The sequence below is a fragment of the Indicator indicator genome, chromosome 33, assembly GCF_027791375.1.
Source record: "Indicator indicator isolate 239-I01 chromosome 33, UM_Iind_1.1, whole genome shotgun sequence".
Taxonomy (NCBI): Eukaryota; Metazoa; Chordata; class Aves; order Piciformes; family Indicatoridae; genus Indicator; species Indicator indicator.
The window spans coordinates 5947324-5971987 of record NC_072042.1 but is presented as its reverse complement, the minus strand read 5'-3'; the positions used below and the strand labels follow the sequence as shown (position 1 = coordinate 5971987).

Below are 24664 nucleotides of genomic sequence, written 5' to 3'. Positions count from 1 at the left end.
CTGGAGTCCTTTCTGTGCCTTCAAGGTCACCTCCCTGCTCTGCCTCCTGCCTGGCTTCTCCCAACTCCATGCTCCAGGGGTGGGGGGCAAAGAGTTGACTTTCCATCTTTGAGCCTTTATTACTATGGGATATCCAAACCAAGACAACCAACAAGACCGATACAAAAGGAGCTCACAGGGAAGCAGCCTGTGTTTGAAATGCTCTGTGTCACCAAACTGAGGCAGGTAGAAAACAATGCAAATGATTTATCCATGTGTATAAAATACAAAAGGGAACAAGACAGCAGAAATGTATCAACAAGGGCCAGGGAGGCCTTCGTGGTATTTACACTCAGAGGTGGCAGGAGGGGGGCACAGGCAGTGTCCAGCCAGCAGCCAGCTTTGAAGTCATCTCTGGGCAGAGAGAGAAGCTCAGAGCTGGGCTCAGCCCTCCTGGAAATGGTTTGAAGGTTCTGCATGACTGATGGCTTGGGAGAGAGCCAAAGCCTGAGGCTGGGTCAGGCAAAGAGCCAGCCCAGGAGGTGCCCTGCCTCTGCCCAGGCTCTGCTCTGGCCATGCTGGTCATGCCATGCTGGTCAGGCCCATGGCCAGGGGAGACTCCAATAAAATAAGGTAAAAAATAATAATAATAACAAAGTCGACAGAGGGAAGGTCCATGGTCCCTGTTCACATCACTGACAGATCTTCCAAGCAGTCTCTGGCCTGGCACTGTGTGGCCAGGGGGCCCTGCCCAGGGCACTGGATTCAAGTAAAGGCAACAAGTTGAGGCTCCAGGCTGAGTCCTGGCGGGGGTCAAACTTGATGGCTTTGAGACAAGTCCTGCTAAGTGCTGCCTGTGGCTCCTTTATAGCTCCTTGAGGATGATCTGGAACTTGTCCTCTGCTTCCACCATGTCCAGGAGAAAGGCCATGTGGTTGCTGTAGTGCTGGATGATGTTGTTGTCCATGTTCACCAGGATCCTGCAGGAGGAGGAGAGAGGCTTGGGTCAGATTCAGCACATCCAAAGGTTTTGCAGAGCAGCTTGGGCAGGAGCTGGACACTACTGCATGCTCAGGACCCACAGAGTGCTGGGGGTTGGAAGGGAGCTCTGCAGCTCACCCAGTCCAACCCCTCTGCTCCAGCAGGGCACCCACAGCAGCTTGCCCAGGAGCACAATGGCCTGGGGGAGGTTGGGATCTCTCCAGAGAAGGAGACTCCACAACCTCCCTGGGCAGCCTGCTCCAGGCCTCCAGCACCCTCACACCAAAGCTTTTCCTCCCCCAGCTGGAGGGGCTCAGCCAGGATGAAGGAGTTCAAGCCACAAACCAGCACCAAGGGCTCTCCTGCAGAGCTTTTGGCAATCCCACCCTGGACATGCCTGGGCCCAGAGTCTGCTCTGCAGGCAAATGAATCTGGATCCTGTGGGATGTGAATCCAGAGCAGAGCTGCTGCCTCCCTGCTCCCTGCCTGGGTGCTTGCAGGGCTGCATTGCTCTGAACAAGCTGAGGCTGCTTTGGGAGTGGATGGCAGTGGTTTGGAGCAGGCTCTCTGTCTCCTCTCCAAGGCAACCTCCCATGCAGAGGTGCCCTGAGTGCTGCCTGGGAGGTTGCCCTTTCTGGGAGGAACACCCAGGCACAGGCACAGGCTGGGTGAGTGCTGCCAGCTGTGCCAGCTGTGCCAGCTGGTGGCAAAATCCCACCTGTGCTTGGGGGCACATCTCCAGCCCTGCTGCAAATCTAAACATGAGGAAGAACTTCTTTGGTGTGAGGCTGCTGGAGGCCTGGAGCAGGCTGCCCAGAGAGGTTGTGGAGCCTCCTTGTGTGGAGAGCTTCCACCCCCATGGGCACTGTGCTCCTGGGCAAGCTGCTGTGGGTGCCCTGCTGGAGCAGGGGGGCATGGAATGGATGATCCCCAGAGGTCCCTTCAACCCTCACCACATTGTGACTCTAACTCACACAGCATCCTGACCTGGGATCGATTCCATGGAGGCATGGGAGAGGGAAGCATCCCAAGAGCTGATTTAAACCTGAGGCTGTGCTTCTGTCCCTGACCAGAGTCCTCCCTCCCCTCCCCAGTTTCTATCCTGGAAGTCACTGGGCAGCTCTGCCTCCTGCCACTGTGCTCCCATAAATCAGGAGGGAAATTTGTAGCCATGAAGAGGAAACAAAGAGAACAAATTATCCTTCTGTGCAGGGAGCACAGCCCCTCCATCTTCCTGCTGGGATCATCAATGGGGCAAGAGCATTAACTGAGCAATGCTGCCCCAGCCAAGATGGGGGAAAAAAACCAACCCCAAACACAACAGAACAAGAGAGAGAAAAGGCTGAGAGCATCAAACACATCCAGCAGCTCTGCAGGCACTGACTTGGGGTGCCCCAACCTGGGAACACCTCTCAGGTCACTGCAGCCACAGCTGGCTCCTGCCCACAGCAGCTGCAGGCAGGCTTGGAACAGCCCTGGCACAGTGTGCCCCAGTTTCAGAGCTGAAGGAGGGAGCTCTGCCCCTGTGCCCACCCTGTTCTGCTGCCAGCTTTGTGCCAGTGCCTGGCACTCTGCTGCCTTTTGACAGAGCACAGAACCCTCCAGCAGGCACAGTTCAGAGAACCACCAAATCCCAGCGTGGTGGAGGTGGGAAGGGACCTCTGGGGATCACCCAGTCCAAGCCCCCCTGCTCCAGCAGGGCACCCACAGCAGCTTGCCCAGGAGCACAGTGCCCAGGGGGAGTGGAAGCTCTGCACAGGAGACTCCACCACCTCTCTGGGCAGCCTGCTCCAGGCCTCCAGCAGCCTCACACCAAAGAAGTTTCTCCTCCTGTTCAGATGGAACCTCCTGGGCTCCAGTTTGTGCCCCTTGCCCCTTGTCCTGTCCCTGGGCACCACTGAGCAGAGTCTGGCCCCAGCCTCTTGCCCCCATCCCTTTATCTCCTGTTGAGCATTGCTCAGCTCCCCTCTGGGGCTGCTCTTCTCCAGGCTCTCAGCCCCAGGGCTCTCAGCCTTTGCTCCTCACAGAGCTGCTCCAGGCCCCTCAGCATCCTCATGGCCTCTTGGACTCTGTCCCTGTCTCTGTGGGGGATGAGCTTCCCCCTGAATGCAGGGAGAGGCTGGGACAGAGTCTGACACTGCCCAGGGATTCACCTCCCAGGGAATCAGAACCATCCCAGCAGCCTCTCACCTCCCAGCACTGCTCAGGAGCAGCACTGGAGCTACCTGGGGCATGTCCCCAAGCCCTGGATCCCAGAGAGCCCCTGACAGGTGTCCCCAGAGGATGCCCAAGGGTGGGTTGTGAGCAGAGCTGCTCTGAGTATCGCTGGCTGGCTGAGTGCAGGGAGCCAGAGCAGTCACCTGTGCCTCTTGCTTCCATCTGACTTCTCAGGCACAAAAGATTGAAGGGAGCATTGGTGAAGGGCCTGAGCCCTCCCTTGTTTGTCCAGACCAAGCCTCACTGACTTTGGTATTGCTCTTGAGTCACCCTGAGGCTCATCTGAATGTTCTCCTTGCTCTGAGGAAGGTCCTCACCTGCTGTACACCCCCAAGCTCTGCACCAGGTGAAGATCTGAGCCTGGAGCTGCAGTTGGCAAGAGAGGATTGCTTGGGGTGGAGCAAGAGGGGGAAATGATTCCAAGGAAAATTAAATCTAAGGGAGCAGGACACAGTGCCTGAGCCTGAGGTCTTGTGTGTCCCCTCCATGCTTCAGCAGGGGCTGGTGGCTGCAGGCCCTCCCTCAGGTCCAGCTTCCCTTAAGCTGATTCCTTTTTCACCCTAACTTCCAGCTGTTGCCTTTTCCCCTCTTTGCTCCTCCCTTTGGGGAAGAGCTGCCAAGGGCAGCTGCCTGCTTGCCCTCCCAGTCAGCATTGTACAACCTTCACAACTCATCAGATCAAGCCATGACCAAAACCCCAAGCACAGCCAAGCCTGGGTGGCCTCTCCCTGAAGCTCTGCCATTTCCTGGTCCTCCTTGCAGCCTCCTCAGTGCTGAGCTCTCTCCTGCCACGCAGATGCTCCCAGCCAGCTGGGCCAGGAAGCACCAACCCAGGCTGGCATTACCTGAGCTGTCTGATGACAGCCTGGTGACCTGTGGTGGCCACAGCAGAAGCCACCAGCACAGCTGACACTCCTGAGCCTTGTCTCCCTTGCAGCTGCAATGATCACCTGCCCTCCCCTCTCCTCCACAGCTGCTCTGCTTGGGGATCAGGCTCCAGGCACTCTCTGCAAACCCTTCTCCTGAGGCCATCACTGTTGCTGTTTCACTTGGAGGAGGAAACTTCCATTTCTGAGGCTGTGCATGGCCAGCTCTGAGCTCAGGGGCAGGGCCTCCTGGCGAGTTCAAACACCTCCCTGTGGCCCAGCCATCATCTGAAAGTTAGGACCCCACTTAAAACCCCTCCTAAAGGAGGAAAGGTTGCTCAGCTGGGGATTTAGAGTGAGGGGCTTGCAGCAGCTCCCCAGCCCAGTGCCACCACATCACAGCATGGAGGAGAAACCACTGCCTCCTCCCCTCCCATCCTGCAGCTGCCTCCAAGCCCCAGTTCAGCTCTGCTCCCCTTGAAGCAAGCAGGATAGGTCCCATGGGGATCAAGCTATGAGCTGGAAGGTCTCAGCCAAGGAGCTGTAGGACCAAGGAGCTGTAGGACCAAGGAGCTGTAGGACTAAAGAGCTGTAGGACTAAAGAGCTGTAGGACTAAAGATCTGTAGGACCAAAGAGCTTTAGGACCAAGCAGCTTTAGGACTAAAGAGCTTTAGGACCAAGCAGCTTTAGGACCAAGCAGCTTTAGGACCAAGGAGCTGTAGGACCAAGGAGCTTTAGGACCAAAGAGCTTTAGGACCAAGGAGCTTTAGGACCAAGGAGTTTTAGGACCAAGGAGCTTTAGGACCAAGGAGCTGTAGGACCAAGGAGCTTTAGGACCAAGGAGCTGTAGGACCAAGGAGCTTTAGGACCAAGGAGCTGTAGGACCAAGGAGATTTAGGACCAAGGAGATTTAGGACCAAGGAGATTTAGGACCAAGGAGCTGTAGGACCAAGGAGCTGTAGGACCAAGGAGCTGTAGGACCAAGGAGCTGTAGGACCAAGGAGATTTAGGACCAAGGAGATTTAGGACCAAGGAGATTTAGGACCAAGGAGCTTTAGGACCAAGGAGATTTAGGACCAAGGAGCTGTAGGACCAAGGAGCTTTAGGACCAAGGAGATTTAGGACCAAGGAGATTTAGGACCAAGGAGCTGTAGGACCAAGGAGATTTAGGACCAAGGAGATTTAGGACCAAGGAGATTTAGGACCAAGGAGATTTAGGACCAAGGAGCTGTAGGACCAAGGAGCTTTAGGACCAAGGAGCTTTAGGACCAAGGAGATTTAGGACCAAGGAGATTTAGGACCAAGGAGCTTTAGGACCTTCTCACTATCACCAGGAAGCAAACACAGAAGCAGAGCTTTGGACTGAGGTCTTCCCCTCATCAGCTCCCAGGCCTCTTCCCTTGCTCTCTATGCAGAAGACCTCTCTGTAGGGCCATGCTGGGGGGAGCAGCAGGGCTGCAGAGCTCAGGGCCTGTCAGCAGCCCTGCCAGGCTCTCCCCAAGCTCAGACTCTGGCCCAGGGCCAGCACCAACAATGAGTTCATCTCCCAGGCAGCTCCTGCTGCTTGCAGAGCCTGCTTGGATCTGGCTGGCTCTACAGGGAGGGTTCTGGGTTCAGCTTGGTGGGGAATAAGCCTGGGGGGTTGTGAGGTGTTCCACCCCCATCAGCTGCAGGCAGGACTCCCTGCCAGAGGTGGGCACAACCCAGAGGGGTTCTCAGTGCAGAAAACATTTCTGAAAGTAGCTCTTGGCCCCACACCAAGAGCTCTGCCCTCCACAGAAGGCTCAGCACTGGGGCAGACTGGCACCAGTCCCTCTGGGCTGTGGGGAGATCCACATGGATCAGCCACTGACAGGCACCCCCTTGGGATCACCTGAGGAGCCCCTGCACAGGAACCACCAGTGCCCAGAGGGGTCTCAGCCCTCAGCTGCCAGAGTGAGCTCCCTGGAGTGGGGATGGGATGGCAAAGCCTGGGACAGATACTCTCCTTTCAGATGTCTCCTCTTCCCCACCTGGGCTGCCCCCATACTCTTCCTCAGCCACCACAGCTCTTTGTGAGCCATTTGGGCACTGGCTGTGGAGAAGCAAACTTCTCTCCCTCCTCCCTGATGCCAGCAAGATAAGTTCTGCACCACACAAGGGATCAGCCATTAAACTTCCCCAGACAGTTCCCCAATTCATCCAACTTCCTTTTCTTGGGACACTTCACCCTCCAAACAGATCTGATACAAGGGAGGTATTATCCACCCCCAAATCTTTAACCCCCTCCCCTCACCCCCAGAAAGAGCTGAGCTTTATGTGCTGCAAACAGCTTTTCATTGGCTTGTTAAAAAGAAAACCAACCCAAACCAGCCCCCAGCACAGCTCTCCTGCAGCCTGTGGAGGGCTACCCAAGGGAAGGGGCTTGGAGGAGCAGAGCAGGAAGGAGATGGGAGATCAGCTTACCCTCGTTTGCATTTCTTGTAGACTTTATAGATGCTCTCCTCGGGGAGCCCATACTTCTCTGAGATCTGTGGGAGGGAAGGAGAGCAAATGGAATGCCTGGGAGAGAAGCCAGAGAGATCCCCCAGCCAGGGGGAGCTGGCAGCAAAGCTTCCCTCCCTCCCCTTCTGCTCCCTCAAACAAAAGAGGTGAAGCCACGATGTGAAGAGGACAGCCTGGACACATCTGAGGCTTGCAGTGGGCTGCAGGTTGGCTTTGGGGCTCTTGCCAGGACATTAACCCCAGGGAAGAGGCTTCATTCCCTTCCCCTCATCCCTTGGCTTTGTCTGGGGCTTGATGCTTCAGGCAGCTGGGCACAGGCTGTGCTGAGCTCTCCCTTTGCTGCTGCACCCAAAGCAGAGAGAGAAAGTACAGAAAAGCAGGAGCCCTCCTGGCTCTGTGTGCCCCTTGAGAGCAGCAGCTGGGGTTGGTCTCTTCTCCCAGGGAACAAGTGACAGGATGAGAGGAAAGGGCCTCGAGGGGAGGTTTAGATGGAGATGAGAAGAAACTTCCTGACTGAGAGGGTTCTCCAAGCCTGGCCCAGGCTGCCCAGGCAGGTGGCTGAATGCCCTTCCCTGGAGGTGTCTCAGAGAGGCAGAGATGTGGTGCTGAGGGCCAGGGCTCAGCACCAGGCTTGGCAGTCGAAGGTACTTGGGCTGGAGAGCTTTAGAGACCCTCCCCAGCCAAGAGGATTCTCTGCTCCTGTCCTGTGATTCCATGGCTCTGTGATTGATCGATTGATTGATTGATTCCATGGCTGTGTGATTGACTCTATGGCTGTGTGATTGATTGATTCCATGGCTGTGTGATTGATTGATCCCATGGCTGTGTGATTGATCCCATGTGTGATTGATCCCATGGCTGTGTGATTGATTGATCCCATGGCTGTGTGATTGATCCCATGGCTGTGTGATTGATTGATCCCATGGCTGTGTGATTGATTGATTGATTCCATGGCTGTGTGATTGATTGATTGATTCCATGGCTGTGTGACTGGTTGATTGACTTCATGGCTGTGTGACTGGTTGATTGATTGATCCCATGGCTGTGTGACTGGTTGATTGATTGATCCCATGGCTGTGTGACTGGTTGATTGACTTCATGGCTGCGTGACTGATTGATTGATTGATCCCATGGCTGTGTGATCGATTGATTGATTGATTGACTCCATGGCTGTGTGACTCCATGGCTGTGTGACTCCATGGCTGTGTGACTCCATGGCTGTGTCCCGGGGGGTGCATCTGGCTGCAGCTTTTGCTGACCTGCAGAGCATCCCCAGCAGACCTCTCCTGGGCAAGCTCAGGAACAGGCTGAGGATGACTGCAGCTCTGTGGCTTCCTCACAAGCATTTTCTGCAGAGCTTTTTGACTCTTTGTGAGGAAGGGATGGGGGAGGGATAGGATGGCAACGAATCCTCTGCTCTGGCATTTCCCAAACTCTCTGTTTTTAAAAGTTTGTAAAACCAACAGAGCTTAAAGTGCAGCCATAAAGGCAGCCCAGATCTGGGAGGTTTATTGTTTGCTCCCTTCCCAGCAGTCTCCAGAGAGAGGTGAGGTTATCAGAGCTGCTGCTGATAATCATCTCAGAAATATGTCTGTGTGCTCCTCAAACACAGCTCAGGGGGTTCCAGCACCAGCCCAGGGCTGGCTTCAGGTTGCACAGCTGCAGCCTTGGGAATGGAGAGGCTGGCTCAGAGTAGCAGCCATGAAGGTGATGGCACAAGAGGAGTTTGGCTTTGTGCTCTGAGCCCTGAGAGGTGCTCTGAGCCCTGAATTGTGCTCTGAGCCCTGAGGGGTGCTCTGAGCCCTGAGAGGTGCTCTGAGCCCTGAGAGGTGCTCTGAGCCCTGAATTGTGCTCTGAGCCCTGAGGGGTGCTCTGAGCCCTGAATTGTGCTCTGAGCCCTGAATTGTGCTCTGAGCCCTGAATTGTGCTCTGAGCCCTGAATTGTGCTCTGAGCCCTGAGAGGTGCTCTGAACCCTGAGAGGTGCTCTGAGCCCTGAGAGGTGCTCTGAACCCTGAGAGGTGCTCTGAACCCTGAGGGGTGCTCTGAGCCCTGAGAGGTGCTCTGAGCCCTGAATTGTGCTCTGAGCCCTGAGAGGTGCTCTGAGCCCTGAGAGGTGCTCTGAGCCCTGAATTGTGCTCTGAGCCCTGAGAGGTGCTCTGAGCCCTGAGAGGTGCTCTGAGCCCTGAATTGTGCTCTGAGCCCTGAGGGGTGCTCTGAGCCCTGAATTGTGCTCTGAGCCCTGAGAGGTGCTCTGAGCCCTGAGAGGTGCTCTGAGCCCTGAATTGTGCTCTGAGCCCTGAGAGGTGCTCTGAGCCCTGAGAGGTGCTCTGAGCCCTGAGAGGTGCTCTGAGCCCTGAATTGTGCTCTGAGCCCTGAGGGGTGCTCTGAGCCCTGAATTGTGCTCTGAGCCCTGAGAGGTGCTCTGAGCCCTGAATTGTGCTCTGAGCCCTGAGAGGTGCTCTGAGCCCTGAGAGGTGCTCTGAGCCCTGAATTGTGCTCTGAGCCCTGAGAGGTGCTCTGAGCCCTGAGAGGTGCTCTGAGCCCTGAGGGGTGCTCTGAGCCCTGAATTGTGCTCTGAGCCCTGAATTGTGCTCTGAGCCCTGAGAGGTGCTCTGAGCCCTGAATTGTGCTCTGAGCCCTGAGAGGTGCTCTGAGCCCTGAGAGGTGCTCTGAGCCCTGAGGGGTGCTCTGAGCCCTGAATTGTGCTCTGAGCCCTGAATTGTGCTCTGAGCCCTGAGAGGTGCTCTGAGCCCTGAATTGTGCTCTGAGCCCTGAGGGGTGCTCTGAGCCCTGAGGGGTGCTCTGCCCTGCTGCAGCACCAGCACCTCCCAGCCCAGGCCAGCAGCTGTGGGAACCATTCCCCTGCTGCTCACAGTTTCCATTCCCGTTCTCGAGGGCGAGCAGACAGCAGGCAGGAGCCAGAAGCAGCCTCCCACCCAGCCTCCACTGCACAGCTGCCTGTGCCCTGCTGCCTGCACTCGGTCCCTGCTGCCACTTACAGCTGTCCTGAGGCCCTGCAGGTCTGGGGTCTTCAGCATGAGGGCATCAAACACCTCCTCCGACTCCCTCCGCACGTACAGCAGGACTGCAAGAGACAAAGCACAGCCCTGAGCTGAGGCTCCTCACAGCATGGCCCCAGCCTGCTGACACCTCCTGGAGTGCACAGAACCACTGAGGGCTCTGGCTTGGGAGGCATCTCTACAGCTCATCCAGCCCAACCCCCCTGCAGCAAGCAGGGACATCCCCAGCTGGAGCAGGCTGCTCAGAGCCACATCCAGCCTGGCCTGGGATGTCTCCAGGGATGGAGCCTCCACCACCTCCCTGAGCAACCTCTGCCAGTGTTCCACCAGCCTCAGGGTAAAGAACTTCTTCCAAATGTCCAACCTAAATCTCCCCTGCTCTAGCTTCAACCCCTTGCCCCTTGTCCTTCATGCTACAAGCCCTTGGGAAGAGCTCCTCCCCAGCTCTCCCCTAGCCCCCTGCAGGTACTGGAAGGCTGCTCTAAGGCCTCCCTGGAGATCCAGGGGTTACTAAATGAGACTCCATGTTCAAGGAGAGTTCCCATCCCAGGGGTTACCTCTCTGAGGATCCTCTTCCTTGGTTTGCTTTGGAGGTATCTGGTCAAAGTCATCTGTGAAGGAGGCTCCACTGCGCTTCAAGGGCAGCCTGAGCAGAAGGAGGCAACAGGCTCAAGGGGACAGAACAACAGCAGCCAACAAAACAATCCCAGCAGGAGGACTTCTGACTGAGCAGCCAACCACCACAGAATGGCCTGGGTTGGAAGGGGTCTTAAAAATCACCTGGTTCCAGCCCCCAGACACCCAGCCCCTAAATGCCAGCTTAGTAATGCCAGCAGCAGTGCCTGCCAGAGCTGCAGCTTCCTGCCCAGGGCTTGGCAGGGACTTCTGGAGACTAGAGCAGGTCACCAGGAACACATCCAGGTGGGTCTTGAAAGACCCCAGAGAAGGAAACTCCACCAGCTCTCTGGGCAGCCTGCTCCAGTGCCCATCAGTGAGTGCAGGCTGTGGCTTTGGCACCACCTCAGGTACAAAACCCCTCTGTACCTCCCTGCCTTTGTTTCTCTGCTAATAGCACCAGAGAGTGGATAGGCCCTGGGTGAATCCTGGTTCTCCCCTCTCTGGGCACATCACAGCTCTGAGCCCTGACTGCAGCTTCATTCCAGTTGATCTCACATCAGTGTCTGCCCCTCAGTGACAGTTCTCTGATCTCTCTTTCAAACACCATCTCAGGGCAGTCCTGGCCCAGGCCCATGCTGCAGTGGCTCACAGGTAGGGAAATGAAGGCTCTCTGTGCTCATGCATGCCCTGAGGCCACTCTAGGCCAGAGTCCAACCATATTTTGACTCTCAAGGGCACCAGGGAGACACTGTGCTGTGTTGTTTTGCTCCCAGAGACAGCCTCTGCCTATGGACACCACCCAAGCACGATGTGCATGAAGCAAGAGAGCAGCTGGTGGCTGGGAAACCCAAACTGCTGCCTCCTTACCTGTTTGCAGAGCTGGGAACAGCAGGAGGAAGAACCTTGAAGTGGAAAGGAAAGACCTTTTAGTGTGCACAGTAGCAGTGAGTGCCAGGAAAGGTGGGGAGGGGGCACTGGGGGCACATTTGGACCATGGTTTCCCCTCCTCCCAAGTCCATCCCTGCTCAGCTAAACCCCAGCACCTGCCTGTGTATTGCAGATGAAATCAAACCTGACATAAAGCAGCTGCCTAACCCCTCCCAACCCCTGACACCCTGGGATCCAGCTTCTCCCCCTCTGCCTGGCAGAGAGCTGGACACAGACCTAGCTAGACCCCAAAGCAGGGCAGGTCTCACAGACTCCTTGGGATCAAGGTCCCAGGGAGTTCTCTGGTTGTGGACCAGGTTCCTCCAGCCCCTGGTTTTGATGCTGAGGCCTCAGTACCAGCAGGCACTGCCAGAGGATGCTGCAGGATTGGCACAAGTGGCTCTGCCCCCCTGAAGGAACACTGATGAGCTCTGAGGAGCACTGGCTCCAGGTTCCCTCAGCCTCCAGGGGAAAGAGAAGGGCAGAGGAGAAGTGAGAGATGCTCCCCACACACAGGGGCTGATGTGGTCACATCTTTTCTGTGGTTTGCTTCCTGCTGCCATGTTTTGGGGTGGGTTTTTTGCCACCACTCCCCAGGTGTCTGTGGAAGCTTCAGGTGCTACCTGTGACCCCCAGGGAGATGTGGCTGGAAGGAGCCTGGAGAGGTTGTCCTGCCCTGCACTGCTGCATCACTTTCTAGGCCACTCCTGGCAGCTCTGCCTTCACCACAGAGCTGTGCTTTGGGGTTGTTTCTTCTTTTTGCCATGACACAAGTCCCAGCTGGGGGACTGAGAAGTTTGGCCGTGTGGTTGGTGGCAGCTGAGGGCCCCTGGAGGGTTGGTTTGGAGGGGACTTACCGTGCCACACCTCTGCAGGCTTGAGAAGTGGACGTTGGGGATGAACAGGACTGGCTGGGTTTCCAGGTCAGTCTCTGGCCTCAGGAACGTGAGTTCATTCCCTCTGAAGCCAGAGAGCAAACAGCCTTTCAGACCTACAGATGGAAAGGCCAATTCAGCTCAGCTCAGGTGGCACTTCAAGAGGCAGCTTAAGGGGAAAGCTCCTGCCCCAGGTCTGCTGCTTAGGAGGAAAGCTCCTGCCCCAGGTCTGCTGCTTAAGGGGAAAGCTCCTGCCCCAGGTCTGCTGCTTAGGAGGAAAGCTCCTGCCCCAGGTCTGCTGCTCAGGAGGAAAGCTTCTGCCCCAGGTCTGCTGCTCAGGAGGAAAGCTTCTGCCCCAGGTCTGCTGCTTAAGGGGAAAGCTCCTGCCCCAGGTCTGCTGCTTAAGGGGAAAGCTCCTGCCCAAGGTCTCCCAGTAGAAGCATCAGAAAAAAAAAAAAACCCAGACAGGACCCCCCCAAAGAAAGCCTTCAGGGCTTGCCCAGTGCTGCCTCCCTTTTAGGGAAGGCTTCCTGCCAAGCCTCCAAGCTCACAGAGTGGCTCAGGTTGGGAGGGACCTCAGAGCTCCTCTGCTCCAAGCTCCCCACCATGCCCAGGGACACCTCTCAGCTACACTCAGCTGCTCAAGGCCTCATCCAGCCTGGCCCTGAGCACCCCCAGGGAGGAGGCAGCCACAGCCTCCCTGGGCAGCCTGTGCCAGACTCTCACCACCCTCCTGCTGCAGAACTTCTTCCTCAGCTCCACTCTAACCCTGCTCTGCCTCAGCTTCAAACCATTCCCCCTTGGCCTGTCTCAGACACCCTCATGAAAATCCCTCTGCAGCCTTCCTGCAGGATCCCTTCAGCTATTGCCAGGCAGCTCTAAGGTCCCCCTGGAGCCTTCTCCTCTGCAGGCTGCACACCCCCAGCTCCCTCAGCCTGTGCTCCCAGCAGAGCTGCTCCAGCCCCTGGCTCATCTTTGTGACCTCATCTGGATTCTCTCCAGCAGCTCTGTGTCCTCCTCCTGCTGTGGACACCAGAATGGAGGCAGGGTTTGGGGTGAGGTCTCACAAGGTTGGTCAGAGTTAATGAAGGGCTTTGGCAGGAGATCAGGCAAGGACCTGATGGACAACCTGCTCCTGCCCAGGGCTGATTCCATCAGGCTTGGAAACAGCCAGGGCCAGACCTGGTGGAAGCTAACAGAGAAGGCTGCAGGGATGTCAGCAGAGTGAGGGTCAGGGAAGGGGCAGGAGAGAAGCAGCAGCACTGACCATTGTTGTTGGAGTCCAGGCATTTCCCTTTCCTTCTGAACTGCTTCCTTTCATCATCTCTCATCTTCCTCTCTGCTCCCTGCAGGAAGAGAAGGCAGAACTGAGGCCATTGCCATTGGCAGGAGGGAGTTTGGTGGATCTTTCTGAGAGATGAACACATTAAGGCAGCCTTCATCCCACACTGCTCATCTCAGAGACCTTCTAGAGGCCACCCAGAACTCTCTGATCCTTATAAATTAAAACCAACCCAACCCCCCCCTCCCCAGAAAAAAAATTGCTTTTAAAAATGAACAATGCAGACAAAAACAGCTGTGAGGATTTATTGCTATTAATTCTTTTTCCCATGGGAAGATATTTGAGGCTAGGGAAGAGCCTCTGAGGAGATTCTCATCTCTCCTGCTCTTGCAAAACTTGTCCAAACTAGACCTCATGGGGAGGCACAATCCCATGTGGGGCTGCTCTGGGGAAAACTCTCCAAGGGGTCTGCCCTGCAAAGGCTTCAGCCAGGCAGGCACAGCCCTGGGGTCCTCTTTCACTCACTCAGGGGCCCAACCCTTCCTCTTCCTCGAGGCTCTTCTAGACCCTCCCAAGCCTTCTGGTTTGCTTTTCTGTGGGCACCACTGACCACCAGTGCAGAGATGCCTCTTGGCCAAGCTGCTGGGGAGGCCATGCTCTACCTTGTCACAGAATATCTTGATCTGGCAGACAGCTCTGTGCACCAGCTGGCTGCTGCCACTGCCACAGTCGTAGGTGTCGATCTGCAGGTTGAGAGGGACACCCTTCACTCCCTTCTGGGAGGAGAAGTCAGTGCTCAGGCAGTTCACCCCAATAAACACCTGCAAAGAGGAACAGAGGCTGCCCTCAGCTGCTTGCTGCTGAGAGCTTTGCACCCAAGCAGCACTGAGTGCAGTGAGGTAGCCACAAAAGCAGCTCCTGAGGCATCCTTCCAAGCCTGCCAGCATGGGAGCTGCTGGCTTCCCACCAGCCCTCCCCAGCACAGCCTCACACACACACAACTTTTGCAGCTCTCCCACTCTTTCTTTACACTTAGACCATCCACTGCCAGCAGCTCAGAGGCAAAGGCTGCCTGGGGAGGGTCCTGCTGCTGTGGCTGATGTTTGAGCAAGGGAGAGCAATGCCCTGGAGAGAGGCAGCTTCAGGCATTACAGCTCAGTGCTGCTGGTTCAGTGAATGTTCAGCACCACTCCCTGGGCTCCTGTACTACTAGGATGGAGTTTCCTCCAGTGGAAACCTCTGGATAAAAGCTGAGCACAGCTATCACCCACATCACATCTCCAAGTGACCAACCCAGCTTCCCAGTGTGACTCTGAACCCTGAAGCTTCCCCTGGGACTCTGGGAATAGATTTGCAGCTGGAGAAGCTCCCAGAGCTCCCTCAGCAGGGCTCTTTGGCTGAGGATCTCAGCCCTGCAGCCCTGATGGCAGCTCCAGTCTGCACCTCCTCTTCCCTGGGGTGTGAGGTTAAATTGCAAGACGAGAGCCAAGAGGTGCTGCAGACACCCCAAATCCCTGAGCCCTCCTCTCAGGCTCCCAGCTCTCTGCAGCCTCACCTTGGCCTGCCCCAGGCCAGCAGCTCTGCAGAGTTTCTGCTAAGAGTTAAACTCAAGCCTTGCTGGGGGCTTGCCACATACCTGACATATTTCCCTTTCTGACAGCTTTGCCTTGGAGACATTTGTTAAGCTCTGGGGTTGTAAAAGCCCAAGGTCTCCTTTTGGGCTAAAGGAAGGACTTCTGGAGACCTCAAAGCAAAGCAGGAGCTTTCCCAAGCTGCCAGCTCCAGAGGGAAGGGAGATTTATGCTTTGCTTTTATTTTCTTGACTGCTTCATCTTTTCTGATCAGCTCCTTTCAATCCACACTGGCTACAAAACATGAGCAAGAGGCTCTGAAGAGATGCAGAGGAGGCAGCAGAGCTGCTGGAAAGCTGTTGATAGCAACTCTAAAGATTTGGAAGGCCAAAAGGGACTCTGTGACCTGCCTGGCTGCCTTCCACAGCACACAAGCCCCAGAAGGCTGCTCAGCTATAGCTGCATCAAAATGCTGCCTTGAAAGAAAGTTTTTTTTCTTTGTACCCTGAGCTGGGGTTTACTTAAACAGCTTCCAGCTCCAGGTGAGCAGAGCCCTGCTCCAGGCTGCCTGCTGCAAAAGCCTTCCTGCAGAGCCATCTCTCAGCACTGAGAAAACATCCCTGAGCCAGCCCCGCAGTGGTTATCAGCTAATGGCTGTGCTTAAGCACACAGAGGAGCAAGGTGTCCTTCCCTGCTGTCCTGCCAGGCAAACACCACCTGGGGCCACTGGAATGACTTTGTTTGGATTTCAAACTCTCCCTGTCTGTCACCTGAGGAGTTTGGGGAAGGGGGGGGGGGGGAAAGCTGTCTGGGCACTCAGGAAGGAGGCTGCTGGGGACCAAAGGCTCCCACGTCCCCTCCAGCAGCAGGTTGTACCTTGGCTTCTTCATGGATGTTCCAGACAAAGGAGAGGGCATTGTAGGCCAGCTCCTCGATGTTCTGCACCGTGTTGAAGTTTTCCTTGCAGTCAGCTGAAAGGCAGCACAGAAGCAAGGTCACACTCTGACTGCACCACTGCTTGCACTCCCCAGGCTCCCCACTTCCCACAAGCCAACCTCTGCCTGACTCCAAAGCTTTGTCCTGTAGCAGAGGCCACCCTTGAGACCTTAGTGTGCAGAGTCAAGATTCATGTGGGCTGGCAAAGACCTTCAGTTGGGCTGGCAAAGATTCAGTTGGGTTGGCAAAGACCTTCAAGACCATCCAAGTCCAACCACTGTCTGACCCTACCAGGTCTGGTGCTAACCAATGTCCCTCTGCACCACATCTGTGTGTAAGGGACAGGCCCTGGGGGTGGCAGTGGGACAAGGACAAGCAGTACCAAAGCCTTCTCTAGCTCAGACTCCTACACTTCAAGAGCAGTCCCACCTCACAGACTCACAGAATCACTGAGGCTGCAGAAGACCTCTGAGGTCACCAAGCCCAGCCTGTGACCTAACACCACCACCTGTAAGAGCCCAAACTGCTTAACAGTTCCTCTCTCTCTGACTCAGGCTCTCCTCTGGTGTATTTTGGCCTTGCCAAACACAGAATCACAGAATTGTCAGGGCTGGAAGGGACCTCAAGGCTCATTCAGTTCCACCCCCCCTGCCATGGCCAGGAACACCTCACACCACAGCAGGTTGCTCTCAGCCACATCCAGCCTGGCTGCAAAAACCTCCAGGGATGAGGCTTCCACCCCCTCCAGCATCTCACCACCCCCTCCAGCATCTCACCACCCCTTCCAGCATCTCACCACCCCCTCCAGCATCTCACCACCCCTTCCAGCATCTCACCACCCCCTCCAGCATCTCACTACCCCTTCCAGCATCTCACCACCCCCTCCAGCATCTCACCACCCCTTCCAGCATCTCACTACCCCTTCCAGCATCTCACCACCCCCTCCAGCATCTCACCACCCCCTCCAGCATCTCTCCACCCCCTCCAGCATCTCACCACCCCCTCCAGCATCTCTCCACCCCCTCCAGCATCTCTCCACCCCCTCCAGCATCTCTCCACCCCTTCCAGCATCTCACCACCACCTCCAGCATCTCTCCACCACCTCCAGCATCTCACCACCCCCATGGTGAAAAACTTCTTCCTAACATCCAATCTGAACCTGCCCATTTCCAGTTTTGCTCCATTCCCCCCAGGTCCTATCACTGCCTGAAACCCTCAGGAGCTCCTCAGCCTGAAAGCAGCACATCAGCCTATTCCTCCCAGTCTTCCCCCAGGCCTTCTGGAGCTTCAGCTGAGCTCTGGAGAAGCAGGAAAGTGCTGCTGGAGGTCAGCAAGGCCCAGACCCCCCCCGGGGCTCAGCCAGCCCTGCCCATACCAACGTCGATGACTCTCTGCTTGGCCGTGGGCTGCCGGGAGTGCCAGTGCTTCCAGAACTTCAGCTGCTCTGTTGGGATCTTCTCGTTGTCAAAGACAATCATCACCACGCTCTGCAACACAGCCAGGAGCAGTTCAGACATCCAGAGCTTCAGGAATCCTCTGAGCCTCGAGTCTAGCCCCCAGGTGCTGCTCAGGACCAAGTTTCTTGACTGGGAGCTCGAGCTCGAGCTCAGCTCAGTGTCAGGAATGGCTCTGAGGCCATCCCAGCAGCAAGATGTGGAAGCTCTCTCTAGCTCAGAAGTCTTCCCAGCAGGGCCAGCAGGCAGCCAGCTGCTAAGGAGGCCTTTTGTGCATCTCTGACCTGACAGTGAAAGGTTCCAGCTGCTGGGTAAGGCTAAGGCTGCTCTGCTGCAGAGGATTAGTTTGCTCTGGCTGAATCCATCCCATTCATTGCTCTAAGCCAAGGTGAGCCACAAAGCCATTACTCTTCACCTTCAGCTCTGTTCCCAGGCCAGCACAATTGCTGGATGCCTGGTTCCAGCATGTGTCAGCAGGGTTGTCAGAGTTGTCTCTCTTACCTTGACTTTATTTGAGGACAAGTGCAAACATTTGCTGTCTCCAGCCGTCCGCAGCGTGATGGGGTAGAACTGTCCTTTGTTGAGGTAGGCCATGGGAGAGTCCCCAGACTTGATGTGAATGGCTTTGGGCGACCCCAGAGTGTACTCAAAGTCACTTTGATGGAACAAAGAGAGAATGATGAATAAGCACATCCTGCTGCTTGGCTCCAGCAGCCAAACAAGGGAGCTGGGAGCCTCCTCCCTTCGGCTTACAGCCACTGCTCAGCCAGGAGACGCTGCCCTGGTCCCCACCTCGCACACCCCCACACCATCAGCTGCCTTCTGGCACTCACCATGATGCTCCCCAACATCCTGGGGAGCAGCACTTCTCTGGTGCCCTCATTTTACCCTTTGGTTTGGGCTTAAAAACCTCCTCCCTGTGCATGGCTGTGCCCAGTGGTTTCCCACGGATGGCTCTGGAGCCGTGGCACAGCTGAAAGCCTAAACCAAGCCAGACTGTGATAGGAAGCAGCCAGGAGGCTTTCCCAAGGTCCTAAGGTAAGATTCCTGCCTCCAAATTCACAGCCACAAGTGGCTGAGCCAGGAAGTCTCTGCCAGTGGGTCCTGTAGAAAGAGGAGGCCCTGCAGGACACTGGCTGGGCTAAGGGACTGCTCTGGAGCCCAGCGTGGGCAGCTCCCAGGCTGCTGGGCAGCAGCTGTAGCCTTCACAGAGAAGGGTTGCAGCGTGGCACAGAGGAAGTGTCACTGTTGGCAAGGATGTTGAAAACAAGAGCCTGGGCTGCCAGGAGCCCTGCTCCTGAGCCTTCCCCAGCACCTATGGATGCTCAAACCATGGGAAGCTCAAGCTCTGCTCCTGTGTCAGGAACCTGAGCAGGTCACCACCTGCACAAACCTTCACACAGACCCTTCAGGTGCCCCAGATCATCACAGTCCTGTTTAGTCACCAACCCATCTCTTTTTTCCTGCTCCACCTCCCCTGTGATGCCATCTCTGAAGAGAGGCTGGGCAGCTCCTCTTATCCAGAGCCAGGGAAGGACTCAAGTGCACAAACAAACAGCAAACAGAAAGCCTCTGCTCAGCACCAGGAGCTGCTGGCTGTGTGAAAATCCCCACGTCTGACAGCTGAGTCACGGAGCCAGGTGACTCAGGAGGCAAATCAAAAGTGGGTGGTGGAATAATGTTCCCTCCTGGGAGGTTTGGTGCTGTGTCTGGAGCAGGAAAGCTCTGCCTGGGAGAGTGGGGGAAAGGAGGAAGAGATCTCACTCAAGTGTTTGGAATGAGAGGCTGTGGCCCCTTCCAAAACCAAGGTGCTAGAGCCAGAGGAAGAACCTAACCTGGAGGTGAGGAGGAGGTTCCTGAGCACCCTCCCCGGCCCCATCCTGGTTTTCTCTGTCATTTATCCCACTCGAAGCAGCTCGTGGGAAGTTGCTGCAGCCACCTGGACCTCTCTGCAGCCCAGGAAGCAAGCAGGGCCCTGGGCAGGGGCTGCAGGGCACAGCTGAGCCCTTAGTGCCACATCTGCCCTCCTGCAGGTTGAGGTGCTGCTGGGATGTGACCACAGCAGGGGAAGCAGTTGGCACTGGCTTGGCAGCAGCTGGCACTGGCTTGGCAGCAGCTGGCACTGGCTTGGCAGCAGGTTGGCCAACACAGTCTGAACCAAAACCACCTCTCAGACTAGAAACATGGCCTGGCACAGGGGCAGCAGGTAACTGGCATTGGGTTTGACTCCTGTTCAGTGAAGCACTCCAAAGCATTCCCCTGCAACCCACACTGCAAGAACCTAACAGCCCCCACCCTGGGTCTAAAAACTCACAGAGCAGCTTCTTGCTCCTGCCACCAGGAGGGCACAGCCTGGCTCTGCAAAAGCAGCAGACCTCTAAGTTCACAGTGGTCACTGTCAAGACTGGCACTGAGGCAAGGAAGGGAATAAATCTCTCCCCAGGAAAGGGACAGAGCCAAGCCCATGGAAGCCCAGAGGGCATGGAGGGGCAGTTACCTCTTGACACTGTCTGTGGCATAGCTCTCAGGGCAAGGAGGCTCTGGCTGGGGCTTGAGGATATCACTGAAGAGCAGGGACTGTAGACAAGTGGAAACACAACAGTCAAGAGGAGGACCTCTCCTTGCTTTGTCCATCCCCCTTCTCCCAGACATGACAGCAGAGGACACAGATAAAACATGGACCCTCATCCCCAAGCCTGATCCCACTTCCAAACCCCAACAATCCACCGGGAATGGCGCCCAGCTCCTCATGCAAAAGCAAAGCTCCCACCGACCCCAGCATCAGCAAACCCCAAAGCAGAGCCAGCCTCATGCAGTGCCCACTGGGTTGCAGTGCCATCATGCCAGCTCTGACCTCCTGGGGATCCTCCTTGAAAGTGCTGTCTGGCTGCCACCTCTGCTGTGCTGGGGCCACAGGGATGGCCTCGAAGAGGGAGTTCAGGGAGCTGCTGTCATACACATCCCCTGGAGGGACCAGGTAGCTGTCTGGGGGGGCATCCAGCTTGCTAGTGCCTGGTGGCAGCAGGGCTGGCTTGTGGGGAGCAGGGACACCTTCAAGGCTTAAGCTGCTCTTCTTCTGTGGCTCACAGTACTCCTGGCTCATGGCAACGTTTTCAGACAGGAGCTTCATCAGGTGTGCTGAGCCGTCGAAGGAGGCCAGCTCCGGGTCGTACTCCATGCTGTGACAGTGCCTGGAGGAGCAAGGGACCTGTCTGAAAGCAGGGAACAGCCTGGGCAGCCCCAGCAAGCTGTGCCAGCAAGGAGCAAGAGCCTTGCTGAGCAGCAAACTGCACAGCCCAGCTGCCAGGTGACCCTGAGTCAGCTGCCAACCTCTCCTGCTTGAGATGGGAGATGGGAGATGGGAGATGGGAGATGGGACAGGCCCCTGGGTGATCTCCACCCACACACACACACCTCTCAGTGCAGTCAGCAAGAGCCAGAGGAGCTCAGCAGGTAAGGGATGGTCACACAGAACCATAGAATAGGGTTTAGGTGTGGTCTGGGGCTGCAGATCCAGGGCCCAGATCCATTAGGATGGGACCTTGAAAGCTCATCCAGTCCAGTCTCCTGCAGTCCCCAGGGACATCCCCAGCCAGAACAGGTTGCTCAGCCCCAAACAACCTGACCTGGAGTGGTTCCAGGCATGGGGCAGCTCCCACCTCTCTGGGCAACCTGGGGCAGGGTCTCACCACCCTCAGTATGAACAGTTTGTTCCTCCTGTCTAGTCTGACCCTCCCTCCCCCAGCTGAAACCATCCCCCTGGTGAGGCAGTGGCCTGCAGAGAGGAGAAAGCTGAGCTCAGCTGAGGCAGAGGGAGTGAGGAGTTGCTCAAGAGGCTGAGTCTGTCAAGGAGTTAAAAACAGCCAGCCAGAAGAGGCTGCCAAAACACACAGCATTCAGGAAGGGGAACTGAACTCAGAGTGGCAAATGAGCCATTAATTGAATAGTTAATTATCTGAAAACCTCAAAGGACAGCTGGGAGTCACTGGGAGAGAATCCTGGGAGCGAGTGGAAGCGAAACCCTTATCAGCCCCGGGAATGGGAGAGGACTTGGGTCTTCCTTTTTGGCTGCCAGTGCCTAACCCTTTCCCCCTTCCCAGCTGTCCCAGAGCAGGAAACAAGGACAAACTCCTCAGCTGCTGCAGATGAGTGCAGTTCCTCTGCACACAGCCAGGCAGCTCCTCAGTTGTGGCCATGGGTGTAGCTCCACTGCTGCCTGCTTGGGACCTGGCCTGAAGAATTTTAATCCATGTCTCAGGGTTAATAACCTCCACTGCTGCTGGTAATAACACTCTGCTTTGATGTCTCTTTTCTGCAGGCTCAGAGAGAGAGCCATCAAGCAGCTGCAGGGGAACCAGCCAGCTACAGAGAGCAGGGACTGAAGCTAACCTCTTTCCTAGCTCATTGCGTCCCATCATGGCAGGTGGAAGGATCCTCTTCTCCTTTGGCACCTAGAAGAAGGCAGAACAAAGAGTTTGGTCAGGGTTGGATGTTTCCTAATGGAAAAAACCAGAGGTAAAAATCAGCCTCAAAGTCTCAGAACCAAAACACTGACTGAAAATAAACAGGAGGTGAGGGCAGGGCAGAACAGACCTGGGCTCTCTGGCTGGGCTTCTGCCCTGGATCCCCAAGGTGATCCCAGGCAAGCCTGGGATTTTCCTGGGAAAGACTTCCCAAAGCACCTATTGAAAAGCTGGGTAGAGGTTTAGCAGTGGACTTGTTGGGTTAATGGTTGGACTTGATGATCTCAGAGCTCTTTTCCGGCCTAAACAATTCTGTGGATGGCAGCATCACTCCCTCTGGTTTCAATGAGAGCATTTCCTGAAGCTCCATCCTACAGCAGCACTGGGAAGAGAAAGATGCCAGGCTGTGCCAAAGCACAGAGCTGTGCCCAGCTCCAGGGCTCTCAAAGCATTGCTGTTCCTCACGTGAAAGCTCTTGGGTGAAGCAGAAACCTCACCAGCCTGAGACTCAAGACACTCAGGTTCAGTTTTCCTCCCTGTTCTGGCTGCCCTCTACACCAGAATGGTTCCTGGTGCCTCAGTTCCCTGGGGCTGATGGCAGCACCTCACACATGCCTGGGGGTGCTATGAACATCATTCACTGCACAAAGAGCACAGAGAGCTCAGAGGTGGGCACCCTCCTCAGCTGCCTGAGTTCATGAGCCAGCAGTGTGCCCAGGTGCCCAGGAGAGCCAATGACATCCTGGCCTGGATCAGGAATAGTGTGGCCAGCTGGACAAGGGAGGTTATTCTTCCCCTGTACTCAGCTCTGGTCAGGCCACACCTTGAGTCCTGTGTCCAGTTCTGGGCTCCTCAATTCAAGAGAGATGTTGAGGGACTGGAAGGTGTCCAGAGAAGGGCAACGAAGCTGGGGAGGGGTCTGGAGCACAGCCCTGTGAGGAGAGGCTGAGGGAGCTGGGGGTGTTCAGCCTGGAGAAGAGGAGGCTCAGGGCAGACCTCATTGCTCTCTACAACTACCTGAAGGGAGGTTGTAGCCAGGTGGGGTTGGGCTCTGCTCCCAGGCAAGCAGCAGCAGCAGAACAAGAGGACACAGTCTCAAGCTGTGCCAGGGGAGGTCTAGGCTGGGGGTTAGGAGGAAGTTCTTCACAGGGTGGTTGCCCATTGGGATGTGCTGCCCAGGGAGGTGGTGGAGTCACCATCACTGGAAATGTGCAAGAGAAGACTGGATGAGGCACCTGGTGCCATGGTTTGGTTGATTGCTTCGGGCTGGGTGCTAGGTTGGACTGGATGACCTTGGAGGTCTCTCCCAACCTGGTTGATTCTGTGATTCTATATTTGACCTTCCTGCTTCTCCTCTTCCCTCCTCTCTTCAGTTTTCTCCCCACCATCTCTTGATGGGCTTGCTCAGAGGGGAGCAGGCAGGCAGATCACAACTCCCTGAGCAGCTATTTTTGCTTTCCCCCTTCTCCTCTGGGCCACACTCCCCCCCAGCCAGCCAGCCCCAGTGGGCACCTACCATGTAGTAGTCATAGAGGAGGCTGAGGGCAGCCACACTGTCATCATCTCCATTCACCCTCATCATGGCTTTGGTGGCTGCAGTCAAGGGGTTCTCCAGGTAGGTTTTCCAAGCTTCATCTTCATTGGTGTAGGGGAATTTCTGGAAGCTCATGGTGTCATTCTTCATCAGACGCACAGACCTGAAACTGAAGGCAGCAGGGCATGGAGGATGCTCATTTCCCACAGCAATTTCCATGCCAGCCAGCTGAAAACAGGAAGGGCTTCCCAAAGGCACTGCTGGAATGGAGCAGGAATGCTTCCCTGCTCCTTAACTCCCACAGGCTTTGGGATTACCAATTCCTCTGCCTGCAGCTATGCACAGAATTAGGGCAGAGTCTCTCTGGGGGGGGCACATCTGCCTCTGCTCCCCTCCTCCTGCCCCAACCACCACCACAGCACCTGCAGCTTCCCCTTGCTCAGCCAGCAGCCAGCCAGACCTCAGCCCACTGAGGTGAGATGTTTGCTGGTCAGCAACTCGAATGCATCACCATCAGGAAACTGCCAAAATGATGTCAGGAATCTGATCCTCTAAAGGACTCTTCCAGCCAAACCAATGCTGTGACTCTGTGAAGCTGGAGCTAAAGCCCAGGGGCAAACAGAAAAGATCCCTCAGTGCCCAGGGAACTTGAACTGCCCAGGTGAAACCCAACCTCAGCCCTTTGCTGTAGTTCATGGGGTTTAAAATTGAGTCCCCACCTAACTCAGTTGTTGGGTTTTGTGGGTTTTGTTTTTTTTTTTTTTTCCCAAGCATTTGCAGATGGTTTTGCTCAGAGGGAAGCAAGACAGATCACAAGACCCTCCCTTCCCCTAAAAAATTCCTGGCCAAGGTGAGGCTGATGGGGACTACGTGAGCTGAGAGCATACCAAGATACTGCCCTCCCTGTCCTCTCTTCTGGCACTTTCTCCAGGTGTCAGACACTTAATTACCCAAACATTGGTCATCTTTCCTCCTCCTCCTCCCCCCATCCCAGCACACAAGAACTTCCATGCATTCCCCAGGCTCACCCTGCTCAGAGGAGAGGATGAATCAGTGGCCCTGGCTCCTCTCACGTCCTTCAGCCACGTGCCTGTGGTGTCACCACCACAGCTCACACCACCCAGCACAACAAAATAAAACAAAAACAACTTCATGGGCAAAACCCCTCCCCTCTACTTTTTCATCTGAAAGGAAACATCCAGGAAGGGCAAAGTGGAGTTTATGAGCAGAAGACATGCAGAGCAAAACAGGAGATTTAAAGAAATCTTCTTGCCAGGGGCAGATTTTTTTTCAATTGCTGAGTTGTTTGTTTGTTTTTTGTTTGTTTTTTTTTGGGGGTGTGTGTGTTTATTTTTAATGAAAAGACAAAAATCTGCAGGAGCTGAGATCCTGGATGCTGCCTTTCAGTGGCATTTCCAGAAGGAAGAGGTTGTTTCCATTAAGCTGCTCTCCATG

General features: G+C 55.7%; 1 protein-coding gene across 1 annotated transcript; it reads right to left on the bottom strand.

The window, feature by feature from the left end:
* Window positions 1-844: 844 nt before the first annotated feature.
* On the bottom strand, window positions 845-23383 carry GRHL3 (grainyhead like transcription factor 3). Its single transcript, XM_054395304.1, has 15 exons — window positions 23192-23383; window positions 21602-21663; window positions 20067-20403; window positions 19710-19789; window positions 17714-17867; window positions 17134-17245; window positions 15699-15793; window positions 13914-14072; window positions 13237-13315; window positions 11952-12085; window positions 11035-11069; window positions 10107-10195; window positions 9529-9614; window positions 6490-6554; window positions 845-959 (listed from the first exon to the last, which is right to left on the bottom strand). The coding sequence occupies exons 1-15, from the start codon at window positions 23357-23359 to the stop codon at window positions 845-847; spliced, it is 1770 nt and encodes a 589-aa protein (XP_054251279.1). The 5' UTR covers window positions 23360-23383.
* Between the last annotated feature and the right edge of the window lie 1281 nt (window positions 23384-24664).